At 41.8% G+C, this 26,572-nt stretch overlaps 3 protein-coding genes across 5 annotated transcripts; 2 read left to right on the top strand and 1 right to left on the bottom strand.

The window, feature by feature from the left end:
- Positions 1–358: 358 nt before the first annotated feature.
- cwc25 (CWC25 spliceosome associated protein) lies at positions 359–4,055 on the top strand. Of its 3 annotated transcripts, none has more exons than XM_084930240.1 (9): positions 359–511; positions 1,000–1,172; positions 1,269–1,505; positions 1,597–1,666; positions 1,798–1,949; positions 2,067–2,139; positions 2,819–3,027; positions 3,303–3,470; positions 3,579–4,055. In XM_084930240.1, exons 1-9 carry the CDS (start codon positions 494–496, stop codon positions 3,688–3,690), a joined length of 1,212 nt encoding a protein of 403 aa, XP_084786366.1. In that variant the 5' UTR covers positions 359–493; the 3' UTR covers positions 3,691–4,055. The 3 variants fall into 3 exon arrangements, with proteins under 3 accessions (XP_084786366.1, XP_084786365.1, XP_084786367.1); XM_084930239.1 differs by having other exon boundaries at positions 1,798–1,961; XM_084930241.1 differs by lacking the exon at positions 3,579–4,055 and having other exon boundaries at positions 1,597–1,698; positions 3,303–3,455.
- A 2,165-nt stretch (positions 4,056–6,220) lies between these two features.
- psmb3 (proteasome 20S subunit beta 3) lies at positions 6,221–12,022 on the top strand. The gene is made up of 6 exons (XM_084930235.1): positions 6,221–6,361; positions 7,568–7,752; positions 8,374–8,481; positions 8,707–8,884; positions 9,126–9,220; positions 9,783–12,022. Exons 1-6 carry the CDS (start codon positions 6,359–6,361, stop codon positions 9,829–9,831), a joined length of 618 nt encoding a protein of 205 aa, XP_084786361.1. The 5' UTR covers positions 6,221–6,358; the 3' UTR covers positions 9,832–12,022.
- Positions 11,227–25,137, bottom strand: LOC146384830 (phosphatidylinositol 5-phosphate 4-kinase type-2 beta-like). Its single transcript, XM_084930233.1, has 10 exons — positions 24,519–25,137; positions 20,543–20,640; positions 17,952–18,048; positions 17,712–17,864; positions 16,529–16,675; positions 14,736–14,774; positions 14,266–14,379; positions 12,964–13,225; positions 12,750–12,853; positions 11,227–12,360 (listed from the first exon to the last, which is right to left on the bottom strand). The coding sequence occupies exons 1-10, from the start codon at positions 24,660–24,662 to the stop codon at positions 12,280–12,282; spliced, it is 1,239 nt and encodes a 412-aa protein (XP_084786359.1). The 5' UTR covers positions 24,663–25,137; the 3' UTR covers positions 11,227–12,279.
- Positions 25,138–26,572: the final 1,435 nt, after the last annotated feature.

Raw genomic sequence — 26,572 nt, 5'->3', positions numbered from 1 at the left:
ATACGGCTCTTAGATAAATATTTAAACAGGCAGAACTCATGGCAGGATTTTAATGGCTTCATTAAAGGCTTCTTAGCTGGAAAACATATATTGTTGTAATTTTAAGTCAGTTTCAGCAGTAGACTGTATATCGGTTTTATTTTCATTTAAAAAATGACTATGTATAATAGTGCCTTTAATATAGAAACCTATATGTGTAATATAATAATACACACATATATAATTTTAATAACGATTTTACACATGTAGTCTATGCTTGCCACCGAAAGCACCTTATTTAACTGAGTTTTTTAAGGACCAGTGAAAGCACCATGAGCTAAAACCGGAAGACGAAATATTAAAAACAGGATATACACAAAACGCGTCACACTCAAGCGTCGGCAGCTCCATTTTCCAGCTGGTGAAAAACTTTGGTGGTTTCACCTTCAGTCGCTAACGGTCAGTTTTGGCCATTTCCATTTCTCTTTGGGACTGAAAAGAAACGTTTTTCAAGATGGGAGGCGGCGATCTGGTAAGTCTGAGTCTTAATCTTTTACTACTGGCGCATGCGCCGGGGAAGAAACAACGCTAATACCTAACTCCATTGAAATTAATGGTTAATTTATAGATGTTTGCTTACATGTCATACACAGACATTTAGGGCTTGAATTAAAAGCTTTTGGAATTCTGTAGGAAGCATAGTTAAGTTCGGGCATAATTCCTTTAATTTCGGTCTTCTTATTCTGAACTAGTTGAGAATTATAAATATGAGTACAGTTTTAGATCAGAAACCTTTTATAAATATTTTTACTTATTTTTTCTGTGTAGAATGTACTTATAGATATGAAATATTATAGATTTTGTCGTCAAATAACATTTGGATCATTGCGGTAGAATAAAATAATTAAAATTAAGAACTATAGATATTAAAGGCTTCGGCTAGTTATTGTCTACTAAAAGGGAGCTCCTGATGGTTTCCAATGATGTAGCCGTTGATGGTTTTGACGTGTTTTCTACCAGAACTTGAAAAAGAGCTGGCACCCCCAGACTATGAAAAACATTGAGCGTGTCTGGAAAGCTGAGCAGAAACATGAGGCTGAACGTAAAAAGATCGAGGAGCTCCAGAAGCAGCTGAAGGAGGAACGAGCCCGAGAGGAAATGACAAAATATGCAGAGGAAACCGGCGTCTTAAAGTGAGTTATCTCCTGTGTTATGAGGAACGATAAGTTAATGGTTCAAAGAAGAACGTTGTGTCTGAGATATGCTGTACTTTTATTGGATGGTGACAGAAAAAAAGATGATCGGTTGGACTGGATGTACCAGGGCCCTGCCGGCCAGGTGTCCAGGGATGAGTACCTGCTTGGGCGCCCCATTGACAAGCAGATCACTGACCAGTATGAGGAGCCAGAGAGCGGTCCCTCAGCTGAGACAGGCCTCCTGCCTGGCTCCATATTTAACCCCGCCACCCCTGCCTCCAGCCTCGATTTGGCTGCCAAGATCAGGGAAGACCCCCTGTTTGAAATCAGGTGAGTGAACGTGCCATTCTCTTTTGATTTGTTCTGAAGATATTGTTAAATTTGCAGATGATTATGTTTGTGTTTTGTTGGTGTTGTAAAGGAAACGTGAGGAAGCAAAGAAGAGAGAAGTCCTGACTAATCCAGTAAAGATGAAGAAAATTAAAGAAATGGTAACGTTAAGGTCCAAAAAGCTGGTATCGGTGTAGGTTAATGAGATATAACATCCTAAAAAGCATTATTATTACAGGCTGATGATTTCAATCATGTAAATATTTGTATTTGTTTGGTTCTTTTTAAATAGCTTCGCCAAAACCTTGACAAGAAAGACAAGAAAAAGAAGAGGAAGAAGGAGAAGAAGGAGAAGAAAGGAGACAAAGACAGAAGGAAGGAAAAGAAGCATAAGAGGAGGAGTTCAAGTTCGAGCTCGGAGGAAGACGATGAGAAGAAACACAGGCTAGTAAAGAGGTTGTTTCAGAAATGATTGCAGTATGTTATGAGACTTCTGTGTAAACCAGCAAGTTGCTCATAAGTACCACTTTTTTTATATATCATTTTTGATTTGTTTTTCAGGTCACACCCACGAGACAACTCCTCAGACACCAAATCTCATTCTCATCATCATCATCCAGGCTATGGTCTACAGGTCTGTACCACAGCTACTGTGATCACACACATGACTTATCCTACATTTTCAGCATCTGATCTCTGAGACATCCACTGTGTGGGAAACAGTCCTAGAGCCTCTAAAGGGAAAGTCTGCAGGGTGTCTTAAGTTCAAGCTTGTATTTGTGAAAAGTAAAGGTGCCATAACTAAACAGCAAAGCTCATCAGTTTAAAGGGTAGAGTCATGCTTTGCTTCATTAGTTCCAAATTAAGGGAAACTCTCTGCATCATGAGTGGGTTGTAACAGGTGTGGAAGTGATTAATCAGATGTGCACTGGCAAAACCAATCGCTTTATCTTTAAAGTGTTTTTAGTAAATATGCTTATAAATATCCACAAAATATTAACCTTCTTCAGCATGCCTGGAAAACTTTAATATGCATGCATGAGTGTGTTCACATTCTGCCATTCTGACCCACAGTTCTGTGTGTAAGCTGCACACACAGCACGAGAGTAGAAGTTGAAAGCCTTCAACAAGTAGAAATAAGGGACTCCCGGTGACCAGGGAGCTAAAGTTTCTTTGCAAGTGTTGTTGTTTTTTTTGTTTTGTTTTTTAAGAGCAGCATGCAGCTTTTCTTTTTCTTGGGGGTTTCTGGCCCAATCCACTGTGAGGGGAGACCCTCCTGAAATGTGTTGCTGATCTTTGGTCTTTTCCCTCAGCTCCCAACAGGCAGATATCAACAGACCTCGACCTCCTCCGGTCACTCAGGGCGGCGTGAGAGGAGCCGATCCCGATCACCTCACAGGAATTACAAGGACAGCCGCTCCTACTCTTCATCCTCCTCACATCGGAGTGAAAAGAAGCAGGAACCCAGAGCTCCCAGCCCACAGAAGGACCGCTACCAGAGACAGAGGAACCACGTGCCCAAGTAAGACTGTACACATCTCCAAAAAGTATGTTTGTGAACGTATTTGTATGATAACTGATTAAATATTGCAATAACTGCTTTGATCTGCTCTTTTTTTTTTTTTTTTCTTTTTTTTTTTTGCAAGCACTTGTAAATATTATCAATGTCGTAACTGTGATACGTGTGTTAAGATGAGCAGATGAGCTGCTTAAATTGTAACATGTTACATAAAATTTCATCTTCATCACCACCCACGCTGAACTGGTTAATTTTCCATGTTGTTCTGTCTGATGTAGGAAGCTCTCTGCAGAGGAGATGGAGCGAAAGAGGCGTGAGATGATGGACCAAGCCAAGCAGCGGGAGGAGGACAGGGAGAATAATGTGAAGCGCTATAAGAGGCAGGACGAGCAGGAGAAGCAGAGGGAACAAAACGGCAAGCATGACCGCCATGCTGGCTTCATCCAGTAAGTTCAGAGTGTGATGTTTGTGGATACAAGTCTGATAATCACATCAGTTATTTGTGTGTGTTTGTGCATTTTAAGTTTCAGTAACTGACCTTTGTCATCTTGCAGCAACATGAAGCTGGAGAGTGCCGCGAGCTCCTCCTTAGAGGACAGAGTGAAGAGAAATATCCACTCCATTCAGAGGACGCCAGCCTCCCTGGAAAACTTCATGAAACGATAAAGACAAAAATTCACATTACAGTCAATGAACTGACTAAAAAGACTGCCACACACCATTTTTTCTATATTTTTTTTTAAAGTTGACTGGGGCAGGTGAGCTGCGAGCCTGTCAGGAATTCAAACACAGGCTTTTAATTTGAAAAGCAGATGTCACAGTATTCATATGTACAGTACAAAAGGCCTGTTGTTACTTCATGTGTTTTAGCTACTTTCTTCAAATCAAATAACTGTTTATAAGGTTAAAGTAAGTTTGTGCAATTTACTGTTTTTGTTTTTACATATTGATAGGACCTCTTATCTCAAATGCTTTTGTAATATTCGTTTGGTACTGTGAGTAACAAATGGTATAAAAACTACATTTCTGGATTTGTATTATTCATTCTTTTTTAAATGCCACTTGTCACTGATCATAGACTGTTATTTAAGAGAAAATATACTTTGTATACCCTGAAGTGGGGAAATTCCTTTACTTAGCACCTGAAAGTTAACATCAAACAGATCAAATAAAGAGAGTGGAAATAGAATAAAATGTGACAAAATAAATATATTAGCATGGTAAAGCTCATTTGAAATCAAAGTAAAGCAGTTATGTAACTATATAATAGTTAACTAGCTTAGTCAATGAGCTGTATAAGCACATCTCACAGACACACACAGACCAGCTAATTCATGCAAACTAACCAAGAAAATGTTAACAGTTCCCCAAAACCCAAGTTCTGTATCTCACTGCAAACCATAAAGGTTGTCACAATTGCATTAGTGGACCAACAGCATCAAGAGCACTCTGTGAAGCTCAGCAGACACAGTAGCAGTACTTGCATCATTTTTCTTTTCTGAAAGTTGCTGTTTAACACAGACCCAGCCACACACTCAGACAAAAATGGGTTCATCCCAAAGACAAACTTAACAACATAGTGTTTGCTGTACAGTGCAGCGAGGAATGCTCAGACCTCCATATTGGAGAGACCAAACGGCCACTTCATAAATGCATGGCACAACAAAGAAGAGCCACCTCAAAGGGACAAGACTCGGCTGTCCATCTGCATCTAAAGGACAAAGGTCACTCTTTCGAGGAAGCCAATGTTTTGGAGGACAAGACAGATGGTTTGAAAGAGGAGTGAAAGAAGCCATCTATGTCCACTGTGAATGACCATCTTTGAACAGAGGCGGTGGCTTACGGCACCAACTGCCTGCCACCTATAATCCAGTTTTGAGATCCCTTCCTGGAAGCCGTAAATCCCACAAACATCCTGGGCCATTTGACCTCAGGAAATCACATAATAGGGCGGGCTAGGTTTCACAATGGGTTCACCTGAAAACTTGGCTGATTTTGACCCACACCAGTGGGTCTTGGCTTGTATGATTAGGTAGAGGATCAATAGGAAGTCCATGACCCTCTTGGGGACACTCACATAGGGCTTAAAATCTGAGGCTCTCTACCAATCGCTCTTAGAACTGAAGAAGCTTCTTGGATGAGAGGTGAAACATCTTCAATAAAAGAAGTCCAGATGCTTTTCTTTCCAAGCTCCTAAGAGTTTAACACATACAGCTTTACCTGTTCTCCCCTCCACTAATTCAAGTCCCAGGAGCCAAATCAAAAACCGAACTTTTGACTTCTGTGAGGAATCTTTGTAGAGGCCATTGATGTTGCCAGCATTCATGCTTTTGCTGCTGCATTATGTTTTAATTACTGTGTGGTCATATCCTTGTGTCTTATATACAGTGCCAGCCACGGCAGATACGAATAAAATCCAGGGACTTTTTCCCATCTTGGATCCCTGTGTGATCAGCGTTTTCTCAGGAGCAAACATATTTGTCCCTCAAGTTTTTCCACTTCTTTTTACCTCCTCTCCATTCTGGTATTTCTGAATTTCCCTCCAGGAATTTGCTGACATTTGTGAGTCCTTATATTAAATCATTATTGGTGTCATTCTTATTCATTGTGGGCTGCGACCGCCCAAGGTGTAGTTAGATTTCCTGGAAAGTCAGGTTATGCTGTAGTTTGCAGCATAGATTGTCAACTGAAGCATAAATCTCCAGTAAGGCCATGTGTTTGCTTTCACCTTATGGCAACTATCCTCAGCTGGAATAAATTGTTCTGCAGGTTATGTGGCGTATGATGAGCAGCAAAAGTGTTACTGTATGGCAAAAAAAAAAAAAAAAAAGATTACCTGACCTCTCTCTATTATATGGTGGCTGTGTCACATGAAGTGATTGTACACGTGTAATTACAGTGGATTATTTTTTTTTTCTCATTCGTGATCAAATAAAATGTAATCTTTAGTTCACGACATTTTTAGCTCTGGGTTAAACTGTATGTCTAACTGTCTAAGCCTTATTTTAACCTGTTGTGTTTACAGGGGAGTGACAGCACAGTTTTAAACTACCTTACCGCTCCGCTGTGTTTCAATTTCGCTTTAACGCGCCTCTACCAAACTACGCACGCTTTGGTCACGCTGCACTTCTCACCCAATCACAGTCGCACATCGCTGAGGATGTCAGCCAATCATATCTGAAGGCTTCCGTTACGTATGTAGATAAGTTAGTGTGATCTCGTGTTTCTAAATCGTGTAGTCACTGTCGGAAGCTAACGGCAATCATTCACAAAGCTGGGAAGCAGCAGAGTTTGTCCGTTTTAGCAGTTAGGAATCTAAACCAGCGCCTTCACAATGGTAAGAACATTAAAAATAAGTTAACATCCGCGCGGCTGGTTGGATAAAAATTATATTAAACTGAGTTTGTAGGCTAACAGAGACTTGAGCTAACAACGGTAGCATCAGACATCTTTAGCATGGTCACTAAAGTTACCTACCGGTAACATCTGAATTAATTCTGAGGAAAATGCGAAGTTAGTTTTACAGTAAATCATTATTTAATTACTGATAATGTCCTAATGAATAATTTAGCTCTCGATTCTGGAGAATAAAACTAGAGAAAATCTGAAAGCTAAATGCTTAGCTCCTGCTACTCTTGAGCTAGCGTTGAATTTTGTGCAGTATTGTTTTTTTAACTCACTTTTTTGGCTTCGGTTTCAGTGTTTTACAACCCTAGTGAGTGTGTTTAGTCTCAGCCAAAGCTCACTAGACACTGTAAGATTAAACAGACACTGACAGATTAAAATTTAAAGTGATGAAAACAGTTAAAACTGGATTTTCTAAAGCTGCTGTCAGAAGCAAACATCAGCAACCTGCATCTCAGGAGCGCTGTTCTCCACTAGAAAACCTCATGAATTGAGAAATGTATACAGGCAATATTTCACACACTTTCTTACTGTTTATGTGGTAAGATGGTAGCTCTTGTGAGAGTTACACTTTTTGGTGTTAAAAATCTCTGCTTAGTCAGTATACGTTTTGCTTTTGATTTTATAATGTATTAAATAAACGCAATTTTTCCACTGTAGCCAAGTCAAGACTATTATTTCTACAGAAAAAAACAGAATACATTTAGATACTTTTTAGACACAGAAAGGGAGAAAATACGAATATGACAAGTTATACCACAAAAACAATATCAGTAGATGTCAGTAGATAGTCTAATCCTAATAGAACAAAATCCAGGACTTTTTTTTGGTGGTATTCTAACTAAAACACAGAAATTGATTTGTTATACATGCTGTATACATGTTTGTCATTTTTGATACCCAGTTTTTAAGCATGCACATTCCCCTGATTCAGTTTTATGGTAAGATGAGACAGTGAAAATGCGAGACTTTTATCGTTAATAGTTTTTCAGATATTCATGTTCATCCAAACTTTGGACCAAAAAATGTTCAGGCAAATCTGATGACCCCAGTCATTTGAGGTGATGTGACCCTTTTATAGATTTGGTTGATCGGGTGATTGATCCATTTTGTCCTCCATCCTCTTCTCCTCTCCCAGTCTATTATGTCATATAATGGCGGGGCCGTCATGGCCATGCGGGGGAAGAACTGCGTGGCGATCGCAGCAGACCGGAGGTTTGGCATTCAGGCCCAGATGGTCACGACAGACTTCCAGAAGATCTTCCCCATGGGAGACAGGTTGTACATCGGGCTGGCTGGTTTGGCGACGGATGTTCAGACAGTGTGAGTGGGAATCTCGTCCTCTCAAAATGTCTTTTTTATGCCTTTATTTTATTTGCTCTGCTCGGAATCAGCTCATTGGTTTGCAAACTTTCAGCTCAGTTTCTGAAAGTTTGAAGTGAAGCAAAGTATGTTGAAAGAAATTAAATACAAGGGTAAAAAGTGATTTTTCGGTGTCCTTTCCTCATGTTTTATTCTCATCCACCTGCACACAAGGAGTCTTAACTAAATGAGACACCCTCACTTTGGAGACCAATTTTTTTTGAATGATGTTAAATATATGTGATATTTGACACAGCTGGATCATCTCTCAGCCTGCTGCTGGTGTATTTTATGATCACATCTTAACAGTTTGGCAGCAGCTCTTCCTAAAGGGTTTGTTCCTGCTGTCTCAGCCTGTACCTGGGAATAACTACAAAGTCATGTCAATGGGAGAAAAATTAACCAGGGTCCAGTTTAACTAGACTAAACATTGAGTGTGAAACCACCCAAATTTAATTACCACAGTCTTCGTGTTTGATAGCACAAGATGGTAGTAACAGACTTTACTGAACTAATTTCTGATGCTGAATCAGGACAGATCAGTGGTCTAATGATTTCTTGTCTTCCATCCCTTTTTTGCAGAGCCCAGAGGCTTAAATTCAGACTCAACCTGTATGAGCTGAAGGAGGGTCGCCAGATCAAACCCAAAACCTTCATGAGCATGGTGTCCAACCTGCTGTATGAAAGGAGGTGAGTACACTGAACTGCCGAAAGCATGAATACTAATTTGTCTTTTGTTTCTGCCAGTTTGTTTGAAGAATGAACTCAAAAGGTCCCCTCAGTAGTGTTCTGTGTTTATACTTGCACAACAATCTATTGGACCACGTACTCCTGGAGTCTGAGCTCGGTCCAGTCAGTACTTTAATGAGAATGTGGGAATGCTGGATACTTTTTCATGTCTGATTCTCTCATTAGGTTTGGGCCTTATTACATCGAGCCTGTGATCGCCGGATTAGATCCTAAAACCTTTGAACCCTTCATCTGCTCCTTGGATTTGATTGGCTGCCCCATGGTGACAGAGGACTTTGTTGTGAGCGGCACCTGCTCGGAGCAGATGTACGGCATGTGTGAATCTTTGTGGGAGCCGGATATGGTCAGTATTAAACCTGAAACCACCTGTACTTGGGTTTAGTTTATTTGTGTTCAGATATGTCTGCAGGATTGTTAGTGAGCTTACCTTTTCTTTTTTTTTAAATTTAAATATCTGTAGTTTTAACTTACACTGTTCAACATCCAAGGAATTTAAACGCAACATGTTGGTTGAAGACGCAGTAATTCTTCTCTGAGGTGTTGAAACTCTGAGTGTTGATTTGAATTTTGTTCTGGTCATGCAGGAGCCGGATGATCTGTTTGAGACCATCTCCCAGGCAATGCTGAATGCAGTTGATCGAGATGCAGTTTCTGGCATGGGAGTCGTCGTACATGTCATGTAAGTATGGCGTGCAGGTTTGCATCCACACTGTCTTTCAGCCATGGCTGGTGTAACAGGTAGGGCTTTCCCTGAATGAGGGGTCTGAGAAGAATTAATCTTATAGTGGTGGTACACATCCACAAGATCCATCATTTCTATGCTGCTTGTTCTTTGTCTGTAACTAAGCAACCAAGAGACAGACCTCAGTCTCCCCTCTTAATACTCCTCATTTATTTCTTCACCTTTCCTGCATGGCTTTAACTTTTTTTCCCTCTCCTCCTCTTTGCTATAAATCACACCGTTGGTTTACAGCAGTGTTTTCACCCCTCCCTGAAAGCTCAGTCTGTTTAGTTCAGCTCAAGACAAGATGACTGACAGAGGATTGTTGGTCATTGAGGTCAGTCCAGAAGTAGGAAAAGGTTAGATGAATCTGTAGAAGTGTTACCCAATCAGCAGTTACCTGCATACAAGTCAGTCCACATGACGAACATAACAAAGTATGTATTTTGGGGCTGAGCACAGCGCAGAGCTGCTGGGTGGAGTCTGCGGTGATTGACAGCTGATTTCTTTTGTCTGGCAGTGAGAAAGACAAGATCACCACACGAACCCTGAAGGCCAGGATGGACTAGAGCTCCTTCTTCTCTTCATACGTCATTAACTCAGATATTTTGTACAAAAATAATAAGAAATTCTTGTATTGTGTCTCTTTCCTCATTCGCACTGTTCAATAAATGAACTTAGGTTTAAACAATAAACACGACCGATGTCATTGTTGGAGGATCTTGTTTAATATTACTTCTAATCTTAGAAATCGAGTTCACTGTTGAAATCAATGCCTCAAAGTGAAATCACAAACTGATTGAATGAGCTCATCAAAATCCTTGATGAGTTGTTAAAATGCTCTAACAAATTACATTTTTAAGGATTGAGGGTGAACCACAAAGTTTAGACTTCACCTTTGACATTTGTGCCACTTGTTCCTTCAGACCTTCACCCTTGATAACACACCTGTGTGGAGTAGTGGAAGAGCAGTTGAGGGTTCAAGTCCAATCAGGCACACCTTCCAGGAAAGCTCACCGAGAGCACACAAGTCTCCCACAGAATATGATGATGTAGTTTAAGGCACCAGTGGAAAAGATGTTGAAAAAGCACAGAAAGAAAACAAGCCCCTTTAAATGCCATTTACAGAATATTAAACTCATTTTCCTTCAAAGGCCACATAATGTCAATATGAGCTCAAGAGGGCTGGACCAGTAAAGCCATTACCTATAAAAAAGGAAAAAAACCTTTTATTTGTTAAAGTAGTACACATTTAATCCCCAAGTTACAAAAAGTGCAGTTTCAACAATTATTTTTTTCCACATTATAAAAGAAATACTGCTGTAGTAAATCACAGGAAATGCATACAAAAAATGCAGAGACTGCCCAGTAATCAAAAACGTTTCATGCCAACTCACAAAAATATCCCGTTCTTACTGTGAACCTACTGTATTTTTATATGCATGTAGTAAATACTCAAACATGAACACTTCTGTTATTTAACAGAAAAAAAATCTGTCATTTAACAGTTTATTTACTTCAGCTAAGCCACAGGGCATGTAAGAAGGCTGTAGAGTTGACAAAACAAAAATACTTTGCCCTACTAATTTTCACATTTTCCAAAATCATCCAAATGACCCCCAGACCGTTGGGATGACAGCCTGGGTTTAAAGAAAACTGGAATTTTTCCTGGTTCCAGAGTCAAAATCAGGCAGGAAGTTTTCACCTGCCATCCAACAGCATGTTGGATTAATGGTGCCCATCTGGCCTCTGGACATGCTCACAAAACAGCTTCTTAATGTAAAGTTTGTAACAGTATAGCAATAAGAAAAAAGCATAATAGATTCACTAGTATAAATGCAGTCTGGACTAATAGTTCTTATTGGTATAGTAATCAGATTACATGTAATCCATTACCCACCAAAGCCAAGTGTTACAAATATGAGACCCAAGAAGCAGAAAGAAGCACAGCCAAACCACAAAAACAAGATAAAACTCCCTTTAATATGCAATGAATCATTTTCAAGTAACCTTTTTTCCTAATGTCTGCTGGTAACAAAACAATACTGTATACAAACACAAAGTTGCTACATTAATGTAAACAAGATATAAAAATGATCCTTATGGTAATAAAACAAGTATTTGCTGCAGAATTCCCCTTTTTAAAGTGAATGTTTGTTTTTTTTTGTCCTCTTTGACCGACCTCCACCAAGTTCACGGTTAAATTGGAAAAATATTCAGAAACAATATGGCAACAGAACATTCAAACACGGATTTTTTTTTTTCCTTTTTTTAAAAAGTTTTAGTCGTAACACTCAGATGCCAAGTTCAGTGGTTTGATGTTTCAACTGGTGGAGTCTCATGTACAAGTCAGCCATGCATTTTTTTGATATTGCATTCTTTTACTTAATACACCATTATATATTCATGTGTTCATCACCCTGTCATTCCAAATCCATCAGAAGAACTTGTAAAAAAAACAAAAGAAAAATTGTTACCGAGAGAGAAGCCTGATGGCGACTGTCGAAGAGTTTGCCATGCAATCAGACCTTTCTTCATCTGCGTGTGTGCTGCATGTGTGCGTGTATGTCTAATAGAAATTATAGGAACAACAACAACATGAACAGAAACTAAAGAGACTCTACTGACGAACTGGTAACTGCTGAAGCTGACACACTCATTCAAGGCATTAGTGAGACAGTTTCCGTGCTGGCGTGAGGAGCAACAAGGTGGCTGAAGGAGAGCAGATTCTTTTTTTGTTGTTTGTTTGTTTGTTTGTTTTTTTAAGAAAAACACCACAGGGAGAATACCAGGAACCAAATTCAGTGAGAGAGGTTCACAGGTGGAGTCGGGATAGTGTAACAGGCTTGATGCTGAGGAGAGGTGGTTTAGTTTTAACGATGGGAGACTGACCTACACTGAGGTGAGGGAGGAGAGAAACGTGTGTGTGTCTGTGCGTGCGTGTGTGTGCGCGTGGGCGTGGCATCTGACAGATCTGTGACAGGGAGAGACCAGCTGGCTGGACTGGAAGATGATGTTTACGATAAGATGTTGGACATGAACTCGTAGAATCGTTTGGAGTACTGCTCCGGGTTCACTGTCGAGATCTCGGCCCCCGCCTGGGAACAAGAAAATAAACATAAACACGATTTAGATGAAGTGACACATGTGATAAAGTACACAGCAACCCACATTTCAAGAGAAAAAAAAAAAAACCTTTCAGGGAAAACCACACACAAAATCTGTTACCACGGTGACTGTGTCAGACAAAGCGATAATAATTATAAAAGCAGTCTTTAAATGACAGAGACATTAGACTACAGGCTGCGGCGATCAATCGTGCCATGTGATTAACGTCATCAGGAAGGAGGTGCTGGATAGAAAGAAAGGCTTTCAGTCCACGGGGCCACGCCTGGGCAGCTTTTGTCTCGTCGTGTTTACAGCGGCACACAGCTGAGCAGCAAAACAAACAGTCGGTGGCGAGCAGAGCGCTAATCTTAACACTCACCCCATGTTTCACAGTTTTGGCAGCATGTGCAGCTTTTTTCTTAGCGTCATAGTGTGTGAGAATGTCGATGATAGCCATGAAGTATACCTCCTTCTTCACAGCACCTGTGGAGAACGCCACGAGGAGATTTTATTAAAACAAACAAAACAGCCGATAAAGACGGCGTTAATCTGCTGGCTGCGAATTTCAGTAACATGTTAAAGGCGGCGCTCACTGTCATGGCTCTTGATCGCGTAAACATCCACAGAGGGGTCGAACTCCCCAGGGCCGAAAAACCCGCCGCAGTTCAGAGGGTTTCCGGGACTGTCGGGAGGCGTGCCGAAAGAGCCCGTTAACACGCCTCCTCCCATCCCGTCGTTCTCGTACTCCTCGTCCTCCCCCGTGCCCTCCACGTCCATCTCCTCCTGCTCCGCCCGCTCCACATCATGGATGCCCACCAGGAGACTGTAGTCCATGATCTTCAGAGTGGCCAGGAACTAAAACACACAGGAAACACTTGGTTCAAAACCTCTGCATCTCTGCACAGAGCAGTCGCCGTTCCGGTCTTTCAGACTAACGTTTGGAATCATTTTACAAATTAAATTTCAAGTAACAGCTGTTAAAATATTCATCTCACTGGTGTGATGGTTAAATAAGTGAGGCATGCAGTGTTTACAGACAGTAAGGTTTCAGAAACATTTACTGATTATACCAGGAGGAGGCTGATTTGAACTTTTAGTTTTTTATCTTTAGAAATACATGTTTTAGCCAAGGGGAAAATAAAAGTCTTCGTCAGGCTTTATGCAGTCGTGTGGAAAATTAAGTACACCTCATGAACCACTTCTAGCAACAATAAGCTGAAGTAAGAGTTTTCTGTATAGCTGTATCAGTTTCTGACATCCTTTCTTCAGCTACAGCTCTCTTCAGCTCTCAGCATTTCAACCAGACTGAGGTCTGCTCAATAAAAAAAAGTTATAGTGGCCCCGTCATCATTCTGATGTCGATTTGCTGCTCTGCTTAGCATCACTGTCCTGTCACAGTGACTCTAGAATACTTTGGTATACAGAGCTCACGGCCCACTCAATGACTGCATGGTGCTCATGTGCTGTGGCTGTAAAACAAGACCAAATGACCACCCCTGCACCACCACGCTGACAGGTGCATTTCTCCAAACACGGTGCAGAGCATCAGAACCTTCCTCTTGGCAACCCTTCGAAACAAGCCACACTTGTTCTGTCTGTTCCTGATGATACTGTCATGAACTTGTGCATTTAACATGCTAACTGTAGAGCCTGAATTGGAGCGCTTGGGTTGTTTTAAGATTACAAGCTAAAATGAGAGCGCATTAACAGAAAAGATCCAAACTGGAGTTCAGACTTTACATAAACTAATCAATAAAATAAATTATATTTAGGCTTACTCATGCATAACGTTTTAGCGCAGGGAGCCTGTTAACAAAAACAATCTCAGTATTTATGCTGGGTGAAACGGTTTCATTCCAGAGCAGGAACAATGAAAGCCTGAATGTGTGTTTTACCTCTACATCCCGTTTTAGCTTTTCCAAAAAGTACTTTTTGTTGTCGTCTCCTATCTGCAGCTTGTGGCCTTCATTCAAGAAGTCGTTGTCTTTGAAAGTGGGGAGCTCTTTCGCCTGAAGAGAAGAGGGGGTGGTGTTATGAAGCTGCAGCAGGAACCGTGTTTTATATTCAAACCAAACCTGTGTTTAAATGCTAATGAAAAACTCAGAGGTGCCGGGGCCCACCTACATCATCAGCTGCTGACTTTCAGCGTGCACTGATGTTAACATTCATATTCATGCAGTCATGATTACAACCATGTGACAGAGAAAATACACAAATTTAAGTCAAATCATGCTGACAGCATCTGCTTACATACAAGTATTTAATTTTAGCAGCAGTATGACAGGTTTGCTTGTGGGGTGAACTAAGGCCATCTATTTTTATCCCATCGTGTCAGCAGACATCAATGCACAGAAATAAAGCCCACCTTCTCCTTGTCGCTGGCTTCCCTTGAGACTGTCGAACCCTAGAAAAGATGCAAAATAAGAATAAAAATAGAATGAGCGAGACGCATCAGAGGAAGCATTAGCATATTTCCTGTTTGCACACAGCTGTCAGTATTAGAAACACAAAGATGTTTTCTCCTGAGGATACCGGCATGAAAGGAGGTGTGTGCCGATAAGCACCGATTAAAGAAGTGAGCTACATCCAGTCATCTTCATACAGACCTAGTTCAATCCTTGGGTAGCAATCAGGGATGCAAATATCGAGGAATCTGTCTGGTTAATAGTTACAGAAAAGCCAAAAGCAACAGAAATTGGATGTTTTAAAATTACATTTATTTCTAAAGTTTATAAATTATGGCCTTCAATTAAAAAATACTTCCTTAAAAAAAAAAAATCAATAATTTCTTCACCTTTGCACAGATTGTGATTAATCCTTTATTGTTTTTTATATATTGTATTGTACCCACAGACAGTATAAAAGACAAGTGAGTAGAAGATGAAGACACCGTGCCATTTTTACTGGCCACCAGGGGGCGATACTTGGTTCCAAATAGACTCTAGCTTGTGTGGAAGTGGATGGTAAAAAGTCCCACAGCCTCCTTTCTCTGTGACTTCAGTAAAAATCCTTCCTGAGTTTATGGGATTAAGTCTTATTCAGCAGATCATTAATTCCATTTTACTAAGCTATTGTCATTTTAAGAGCCAAAAAAGATTATCTGGGGTATTCTTAATGGCTTCGCTGTTAGTCACAAGCCATTAATCGATGATTGTGCAGTTTCTCAGATGGACCTTTCGCTCTCACATCCGGTTTCAAAACACCAAGATGGCAACAGCAGAAGTTATAAAGACAACTGAACTGCGTTGAAGTGTTTCAGCTCTTTGTCATGGCCTTCATCGTTTAGGGCTGCGCTAATGAACAACGATCGGTGGAACTGATGACAGCAGGATTGCTAATCAAAACAACATTATCAGTTAAACATTACATTTAATCTCCCTCACTGTAGCTTCATCTCAGCAACTCAACAACACTTTGGACACAATAGTTTTATATTTTTATGCTGCTTTTATAGTGAGTTGAGAATTTGTCATGATTCGGGGGGAGATGTTCCTCGCTGTTGGTCTGATTTGAAATGAGATGGGTCTCATGGGCCTGTGTATTTGCAGAGACACTCGTTTATCTCTTTAACCCTGCATGTGTTGGTCAAAGAATCTGCTGTGTGTGGGGAGGGAAAGGCATTTTAAACCAGTATAATCACGAGCACGGATCCCCAAACAGTGCTTTTGTTCCCAGGAGACTCCTAGCTATATGAAATTGATTATCGTCTAAAAATATTTTACTGCAAAAGAAAAAAAAAAAAGTTCAGGAGGTAGAGCAGGTCATCTACTAATTAGAAGCCTGGCGTTTTGATCTCCGATGCTCCCGTCTGTATGCCAAATATCCTTGGGCAACATACTAACACCCAGCTGCTCTCTGATGGATGGAAATGTCAGAAAATACTTAAGCATAGAAAAAAGCTTGTACGAATGGGTGAATGAGGCCTGTTGTAAAAAGCACTTTGAGTGCTCAGAGTAGAAACGCACTTTACAACAGGTCCATTTACCACAAGTGGTTAAATTAACACATATTGTTAAATAACCCTCAAGTTTAAAAAAAATGAAAGACAAATTATGAAACTGAGTTTCATGAATGTATGCGAGACCGTAAATGTGGCGTAAAGCACTCTAAAAGGATGATGAGACTCGTGTGCATGTGCGGCGTAGCCAGCGTACCTACCTTCAGGTCGTATTTGCGGTGTACGGTGAGCCGATGGCTGAATACATTCCGGGTCACCACCATGTACGTCTCTACCCCGTCCACCGTTAGCCTGTACATGCCCAGGAACTGAGGGAGCAGCGTGTTGCCATGACACTCCACTATAAACTGGAGACGGCCAGGGGAGGTGAGCACAGAGAGAAACAGGAAGTGTGGGGGTAAGGAATCAAATACACGCAGAATACAAGCTGATTAAAAGTGAGCGCAGCTTCGTTTCTGTGTTTAACTTTAAAAGGCAGAGATCACGCTCTCCTGTACTCCAACACTCCTGTTGGGACGGGAATTATTCTGCTCATTTCCAGCGCCACGCATTTATTCCTGGACGCTGCTAAGCTAGCTTTGCACAATTCACAGCTCAGAATAATCCTTCTTTACCTTATGGCCATGCTGCAGATCCAAGCAATCTGTTTTAGCTCCTCCTACTTTAGGCTTAATTTCCTCCTGATCTGCTGGGGCTGATATGTCCCTAAACTTTTATATTCTCTATGACATCATAAAAAATAAATACTGCCGGAGTCTATAAACACCTGTGCTATCAATTTGAAACTCCTACGTCGCTTCATTCTCGAGTTCTTCCGTTCACACACCTGTGTCCACTCCACCCGCCCTGCAGGGCGACAGCAATAATCCATCAGCCTTTTACGGCTAAGGGTAAAAACTGAAGCTGGGCGTTTCATCTAATTTGTTGTGTTATTCTTCTTTTATTCTTCACCACTGAGTCACACCAGATTTTGCTTGACAACAGGCTTCAGCCCTGCATGGCTTTAAACTGACAAGCCAATTGTTTTACAACATGTTTGAATTATTGGTTTTTAATCTTCTGTCCGTGCGTATATGACTGTATTTTACTGTGTGTATTATCTGTGGCTTAGCGAGAGCCACCTAAATAATCACAGGGATTACTTGTACAAACGCGACCTCGTTATTTAAAACCTCGACCATTTCTGTAACAATACATGGACAGAAAATAAATTAATAACAGGTTCTCTTTATCTTTAGATTCAAATCTAGATTAGAAATTATTTAACAAACTGATGCTCCTGAATTTTTCTCCTCACACCCGACACGTGAGCACATTTCAATATTAGGATAATGAATCATAATAAAAGTCTGGCTCTGCAGTTCCTCGCAGCGGTGCCTCTACCTGGTGATATTTCTTTAGGATGTTGTGCATCTCAGCGATGTCCTCACTGGACACGGTTTTGATGACGAAGCGGTGGTCGTAGCTGGACAGGATGCGGTTGCCGAAGCGGCCCTGGGTGTCGCTGTTGAGCGGGGCGCTCCTGGTCAGAGAGTTCTGCCAAACCAAACGCAACAAGGTGGATTACGCTCCTGTGAGAGCTAATGAACATTTCTGCTTGTGCGTCAGTGTCTGAGGTCTCACCTGATAGTCCTGGTCATCAATGCAGAACCTCTCCCTCAGGTTTCTGAACACCATGGGGCAATACTCTTTAAACTTAAAGCGACTAGGCAGGTTTTCTCTGGCAGGAGAGACGAACAGAGTCAACACAATCTAAAACGAGGAATTAAAAATCACTGACTTCTACTTTTTTTGCTCGCTGTTGTATTTATTTCTGCTTCTTTGGAATCAGACTGAACAAAGAGATAGTGTGAAGTTGTCATTTGCAGTACAGCAAAGGGCAGAAAACAGAGAACTCACTCAAACTGATTTAAATGTAAAGATCTCAACAGCATTATTGCCCTGATCACTTATGAAAAACAAACAAAAAAATATATTTTAAAAAGCTCATGTATGATGTGATGCGGTTACTAATGCAGCCACAAATCAAATATTTCTTTATGTTGCACTGCTTGTTCTCACACCGAAACCACTGCAGAGCCTGATACACTGGGATATGGACCATCACAGTTTACAGCTTATAAGTGAGAAACGAGCTCTCCTGAGTAAATAAAGCACTTTGGAAACTGAAATGAAACTTAACTAGTTCAGATCTTCTGAACTTTTTCGCTGATGTTGAAAAAAGAAACAAAACAGCACACTGATTCATTTTAGTTTCACTGAAGGCTCAACCCAGAGCAAAGAAATGGAGCCAATGTGGAAGTGCCAAAAGTTACAGTTCCTCTAAAAGAGCCTTCCACATACAATGCACCGCTGCACTCTTACATCTATTCTTTTCTACTGTTTGCGCCACACAAGAACAGTTTCCTGCTGCGTCGAGCAAAGCGATGGGAAACACTTACATGTGCCGCTGCCAAATTTCCACACAGGTTAAACTTTGACTCCAAATTTAAAAGTTTACAGCAAATTTAAGCATGTTTACACCTTGGTATGAAAACCAGTTTCAGCTTCTATGGATAGTTTTCTAACAACTCTGAATATTGTGAGGTTTTGTAACGTATCCACCTGGATACTGTGGTTTAGGGGTATCACCACTGTGATTGATAGAAGCAGTTAGAGCCGGTCTCTGTCTGCTGGAGCAAAACTCTGCTACTCTGAGTCAAACTGGACCTTTTCTGTGTGCGTTTGCTGCTGGTGCTTTCTGAAGCATTTCTTAATCAACTATCAGGATAAAATTAAGGCTTGCTGTGAGGTACAGACTATCCAATGAGTGAGATCACAGCGTCCGAGTCCATCTTTTATACAATCTGTATAAAAAGATCTGTGGCTTTTGCGATAAAAGCCCTTTTTCCATTGGTACCTACTCGGATCGACTCAACACAGCACGACTCGGCTCGACTCGTTTTCCATTACAATCTAGTACCACCGAATGTGCATGGGGTCGTTATAGCAACGCGGCCAAGTGTCCCACAATTAGCATACGACACGAAGGCTGAACATCGAGGCAACGATACACCTGCTGCTCGGTCGGCTTTACGTCAGACTCGGGCTTTGGTTTTTTTTAGCCATTTCCCTCGTTGTTGGGTTTGATTTTCGCAAACGACACTCATGACTCATCGAGTGACGACACTGACTAACCAATCGGTGGCATGCAGTCTGTCGATGTCACACTTTTGGATCACTTCGGATTGCGTGGAACCCCAGCAGAGTAGGTGCTAAAAAAGTATCTGGTACCAAGTACGATCACTTAAAGAAAACCCTGAAAACCGAGGCGAGCCGACCCGAGTAGGCACTAATGGAAAAGGGGCTAAAGGCTCCACCTTCAGCTGATCGATAGACAATGGATCCAGTCCAGGTGAGGTGTGTCAACACTGTGAAGGATACTGGCCAATGTTTATTCCCTAAAATCAACCAGTCCTGTAGTATAACTTGCATATAATGTAATATGTGATACTACAAGGATTTTAGGCATTAAAAGTTGCTGCTGTTTTAGATCAACTGTACAAAATACGTTTTATAACAGCATCTGTAAAAGCGCTCAGGCAGCCCTTAAAGGACGAGCATACCTGAGCAAAGAGACCAAACCATCTGCACCTTAATAATGAGTCAAACGCTCAAAAACAAACAAACAAAAACCTACACAGAATTCATTAGTGGGGGTGCAAAACACTGCTAAATGTGAGCAACAAAGTGACTCATCTTTGGGGCAGCATTGGCTATATTTCAGTGATGTTTTTTAAATTCCACATTGTTTTGTCCACTCCTGCATGCAGGACCGTGGGACACATTTCTCTACCTCAGCCGTGCAGGGGTTAAGAAAACAGTGCAGAGTTTCAGTGATCCCAGGCTGGTACTTTGCAGTGAGGATGATTTAAAGTGTTCAGATGAGCTTCAACAATAATGTGTCTAAATGCAACCTCGTCCTGCAATAACATCCTCACCGTGGATTCAGATACCAGGGCGTTCGGAGGGCTGCTTTGTACCTCTGAAAGGATTTCATGTTTGCAGAAAGTTAAAGCAACAACCTGCAATCTCTGACCAGCGAGCAGACTTGCAGAGTCCTTTTATGAGGAGTCAGTCTATCAGAATCACAAGGTGTTCTGAACCCTGCTGGAGCCTTGACACTTTTGTTTACTTGTGGATTACGAACTGTGCCTAAGCTGTGATGTACCTACTTGTTAAATAGGTGGTTGTCCACTTTGATCTTGCTGTAGGCTTTAAAGTCATCTGGCATCAGCATCACTGGTACAGGCACATTACTTAACTCGTTAATCTGAAAGAGGGAAGTGAGAACGAGAGAGAGAGAAATGAGGAAAGAGCCTGAGGAAGAGTGCAAACAGCTGAACAAACAGACTGCACAATTACTGAGGAATAACACAAACCAAGGGAGCAATATTGGCTTTTGCAATTTTGATCTGAGCACAAAACCAAAAAAAAAAAAGCAAAAAAAAACAAACTCCTACACAAAGTACTCAGTGAGTAGTGCAGGTTAATTTATAGAACAAAGCCACGACTACCTGTAACACAGCTCAGTATTTCAAAGCCGTTTCAAATCTCTGACAGTGATTAACTCGGGGACCAAAGAACACGCAGGCAGGTTTTCTTGCTGCTGCTGCGCCTCCAGACACTCGGCTCATTTACTGAAACTCATCCAGAGCAAAAGCGCAGTGATGAGCTCCGGAAAAAACCTTGAAAATCGCATAAATCACTTTATAGAGTGATGCAAAGGGACAGCACACAGTCACGGTGCTGCCATTTAGAGGAAATAAGTTCTTCTCATACTGGAAGTAAACAACACAGTTGGGTATGCACAAATAATCAGCTGATACTGGCTCTGCTGACTGATTATGGGATGTTAGACGCTGAAATTTGTTACCAATTTTGTGCTTCCTTAAAGTTCAAACGCTGCGATCAACGTTTTAAAGGTCGTCTAATTTTAGTTTTTCGTCACACAGAAAAATGAATATGTTTGGTTACTTTGTAACTTTTTTCTTTTTGAACCCATGAAGTGCCAACGTCGCCTGTGTTCAGTTTAGTGGAAGACAATCCCCTTGCTCTTATTTTGAAAGTTCAGCTCACATTTGTTCCCTTTAAGCTGCAACTTTCTGGAGGAAATCAAAAAAACCTTCGGGCGTGGACAAGAGGCATCAGCTTATTACAGAATGCTTTTATTAGCTTCTGATCCTAACACACTGTCCCTCAAAAGAACGTGGGAAATGGACTTAAATCTCAGCTTTACAGTGGAGGAATGGCATTCTCAGGAATCTGAAAAAACGATTGGTCCAATTTAAGATTTTAAATAGAGTTTACTGGACACCCTCACGGTTGCACAGGGTGGGTCTAGCGACTGCCGATGCATGCTGGTAGTGCCAGCAGGGAAGTGGCACACTTTTACATTTGCTTTGGGGGTGCGTCAAAGTCCAAGATTATTGGATTCATATTCACACCGTAGTAGAGAAGGTTGTAGGTCAAGGGGTCCCATTTATGAACAGTCTTTACGTATTAGGAGACCCTTCAGCTTTGAGTCACTTACCCACTCCTCTTGCTCATTGGGTACAAACGGCTATTATGCTGGGGAGGAAGCTGTTGGTGAAAGAGTGGAAGGCCTCATCGACTCCTACCTTCTCTCAGTGGTATACCTCTTTGGGACAAGTGGCAGCTTACGAAAGATTATCATATAGACTGCTAAATAGACTGGACGACTATAACGACAAATGGGCTAACTACTTTTCATACACAGGTCAGTGACTTATCGGCTAAAGTAGTTAAGGTCGGACTAAATAGGACAGCTATAATTGGGTCTATGTGAAATATTGGCATCATTGTGTATTTATGTTATTTTGGATCTTTTTTTTTGGATGGAAATATGCATCGATTCTCAATTTGTTTTGTTGTCGTGACTTCGAATGTCCACTCTGTTATCTTCTGTTTTTTTTTTTTTTTTTATATTAAAATCTAATAAAGTTTGAGTCATAAAAAAAGAAAAAAGAAAGTTCAGCTCACCCCAGCCCTTCCCGCCCACATGATCCCCTCCCCTCCAGTGGATGTTTTGCCAAATGGTTGGACATATTTCAGCTCAAACTTCTTAGACTCCAGCTCACATCAATAGTGCTCCTCCTGCTCTGGAGGGCACAGTAAACACAACCATGCACCGCTACAACAATCTCACCAAGGCTGCAGAGCACAACTCAGACCACTGCAGTCCAAGATGGGGGAGCTGGACTTCATCCGCAGGGGAGAGACTCACTGAAGAAGCTAGCACTCATACCGATCAGTAATGTATTTGCAGAGGAAAAACTTACAAAATTGCTCAAAGAGCTGTACATGTATGCCTCCCCACCATAAACTGAATCTATATTTGAGAGAATATAATGTTAGTATAAAATATTGGTATCAGCTGTAGGTCATACCACTTTCTGCTATCTGATCACACGCAGAGATTAGCTTTTACTTGCTGATTTCTAATTTTAAAAAAGCACTCTACAGTCTTACTTCAAGCCACCAAAGATAAGTCCAATATTTTCAATTTGACAGAGGTGTTTGCCCATGACGATCAAAGTTTCCAAACCAGATTTTCAACATGCAGAGAATCCAGTTTGACAGCTTCCTCATACCGGAGGCCCTACGTGTGCGCCGATGTGATGCAAGAAAATCAAGATCAGCTCACGCTGTCTTTTAAAAATCAGCGTCGCGCGTCCATGTCAGTGAAGGAGTTTTGTTGGGGGATTAATAACATCACACAGGTGATGTCTCACATCACCTCACACACAGAGCAACAGTAAATCCTGCAGCATCACAGCTCAGGCTCCATTAAAAATGCATACGACTTCTGAGTGGAAGACGAAGGCTTTGATGAGAAGTCTGTTTGATGTCTTGAATCGGCTTCCCGCCCACACCTCAAATCGTCAGGACTTGTGTGCTGCTCCCACACACACACACACACACACACACACACACACACACACACACACACACAAAGTTCACCAGCTGAATAATGGAGATGCTGCAGTGATAGCCATATCATTAGCAGCTCACTTAATTCCATAGCAGTGTGCATTTATTTGCTATTCCAGGCAGGCACAGGCACTTCATGTAAATAGCATGAAGTGGGATATTCAGTCTCCCTGTCCGGATCGCCAACATGTCCCAGGGATCCTAACCCTTCTGTTACTACCTGTTAGACTTTGTGTTTTGTTAGTCTAATAATGAAGAATTCAATCAAGTATGACTGGAGCACAAATTAACAGGACCCCGGGAAGAAATGACAGCTTTGTGTGTCAACCAAGCAACATTTCAGCACCAGGTGTTCCCCAAGTCGGCACAATTTAGTTCAAAAAACTTCTGTGTCACACCTCAGGGGGTTGTTTTTCCGCGCATCAATCAAGCAACAGTGCAACCGCCCCTGCACAGCAGGCAGGACTAAACTGCTGGTGCATAGCCCACTCCATCCATCCATCACTGGTGTCCAATCTGCCCCTTCACTGAGCTTTTCATAGGCATAGGCAGCCTCGTCCAAAAGCGAATGCGATAGATTTTCTGCTCTATTTATAGTGAAATGATGTGATGGAGTAAACTGCAGCGAACTGGACGCAGGCGCGGAGTGCGGTAGCTGCAAACGCAAGTCTCAAGAGCAGGTTTATTTGAACAATAGGCAGGCTGCTGTGAGCAGCTGTGTGCAGCTGAAAATCTGTGTAACCTGCTGCTCCGGCTGCCTGTCACACCCCTCCCACCCCACGCCTGCACGCACTTACAGCAACAGCTCACGATACAGCAACAAGATACCGAACACATTTTACGATGGCAGCTCACTGAATGATCTCTCTCTCTCTTACACACACATACACAGCAAAACGTATCACAAATATGCACATTTTCTCAAAAGTTAACCAAATAAAATCCCCGCAAAACTCGCGCTTCAGCCACAGCCACCCGCGGCGGCAGCAGTCCGCTATTAACTGCACGAAAACGGCTGGATTACAGCCCAAGTGCAGTGTCATATACTTGGCTGAGTCCACGCATGAAAAAGATCAATTACAGGGCATCAAAACTGGCTTGACAGATGAAGGTAGCTGGCTAACAAGCTAGCATGCTAGCTAAATCAAAACAGCGGCGTAAACAAACAGCACACGGGCAGACTGCACAGGTATTTACCGTATGGTTGACACCCCACATTAAAACGCTGAGTATGGGCTCACTGGCGCGGAATAATTTCACTTTCTGTCCTATAAAATGCTTCTTTTTCGTCTTGGTTTTGCTGGCGCTGATGGGCGCTGAGCTGGTGCAGTTGGATGACATGTCTCCGGCTGGGGATTCAGGGTACGCAAGACGGCGGTCCGGGTCGTTCACACAGCGATAAATAAAAGCTAAATCTGAAAGTACAGAGCGTTTTTCCTTTTCGAAGAAATCTATAAGTGCATCGTGCTCGTTGACCAACTCGCAGCGAGTCTCTGGGCAGGATGACTGTCTGTTTGGGAGTCAGCGGTGAAGCATTTTGCGCCGTCACCACCCTTCCTCCTCCCGAGCAGGCCGCGGCGTATCCACACAGCAGCTAGCCGGCCATCGGGTTACAGCGCGGCCTCGCTCTAAAAACAGCCTGCAGCGGAGAACCGTCACCGAGGCAGATCCTCTTCTCTCCGCTCAACGCCTGCAACCCAACACTGACGCCGTTTTACTTGGAAGTGAGTAATCCCGTCATGATGAGCGTGTTGTCACCAGCCCAGCGCTGAGATCGGGGTCTCCTCAAGATGGCGTCCGTGCTGCACTTCACAGTCAACAGCGGCCCCAGCAGGCCAGCGGGGGAATTGCAGGGATTCCCACAGTGTACCGCTCAGGGTTTGCTGCTCGAGCAGTGGTTCTCCCTTTTTTTTCTTCTGACGTGCCCCATTAAAAAAAAAAGTTCATGTATAGACTCCAGAATTTTCTTCGTTTTCTTTGATGGCTGTCAAACAACACTGAGGTGTTCTGTAGCCACCTGCTTGGCCGGAGTAATGAAAAGAGACTCCAAAACGCAGACCTGCATGCAGCACGAACCTGTGCATTTAAATTTACACCCAGCTTTCACAACATCCATTTAATTTATAGTTTCTATTTCTTTTTCGTCTTCTTTTGGCTGCTTCCTTTCATGGTCACCACAGCAGATCATCTCCCTCCACCTCACCCTGTCATATAGGGCATGTTATCCCAAGCATCCCCTCTGCATGTCCTCCTTTGCTACATCCATGCACCTTCTCTGAGTTCTTCTTCTCGCCTGGGAGCTCCATCTTTTTTTTGGGGGGGGGGGGGGCAAGAATGTCCTATGTTGGTAGTAATTCTAATAAACGTGAGCACAAGAGAGAGGGAGACACCCTACAATGAACTGAAACATTAACTTGTTATTTATTCCTACTTAAAACAGATTATTATGGATTTTGAAATCTTATTTGATTTTCATTTGATTTTCATTTGTACTTATTGTACAGGCCAGGTGTGTCGCCAACCCTCACACTTTATCCTGTTTTGTTTGCTTGTTAAGTTAGTATAAGATGTAATCACATATGCTTTTGTATATTGTATATTCTGGTACTTTAGCACAAGAAATATAATTTAGTGGGCATATTAGGGTTTGTTTAAATGAAATGGACAGAAAAAGTTTTTTAAAAATGGAAACACAACAACGATGTAGGCTGCGTTATGAACAAGGCAGGGACAACTTTGTGTCCTATTGTGTTTCAGCTGCTTTGTTTTCATTTCTGTTGCAATGCTTTCTGAAATTGTTTACACCTCAGGGTCATCGTATTACCGGCACACAATCGATCATGCGTCAGTGTGGTGTGACCCCCCACATGAAAGGCTCACCGAGGAAAATTTTTTGGCAGGAAACATAAACGCTGTTCCACCAGAAACATGTTTCTAAGGGAGGGGAGGCGGCCCTTAGATATAAACAGTGGAGTCATTCTGCTCATTTCCAGCTTCATATTTTTTTATTTTTGGTCCTAGAGTAACTTTACACAATTTCCAGATCATTGACTCTTGGAGCAACCCTCAGTTCATCCTCTGTTTGAAAAAAATATATATATATATATTTTTTTTTTAGCTCCTCCCCATTTTGGCCAACTTTCTTTTGATTGGCTTCCCCTCATAAGCAAAAGGTTTGAACAGCAGGTGGATGGGACTTAGCTGTGTCTGGTGTTCACATGTATCTGGTTGATGTTAATTTTCACTGCTAA

This window comes from Perissodus microlepis, chromosome 6 (assembly GCF_051167445.1).
Source record: "Perissodus microlepis isolate ML-2025 ecotype Zambia chromosome 6, ASM5116744v1, whole genome shotgun sequence".
In the NCBI taxonomy this organism is placed as follows: domain Eukaryota; kingdom Metazoa; phylum Chordata; class Actinopteri; order Cichliformes; family Cichlidae; genus Perissodus; species Perissodus microlepis.
Note: the sequence above shows the minus strand (reverse complement) of the source record. Positions and strands in the feature narration are given on the sequence as shown.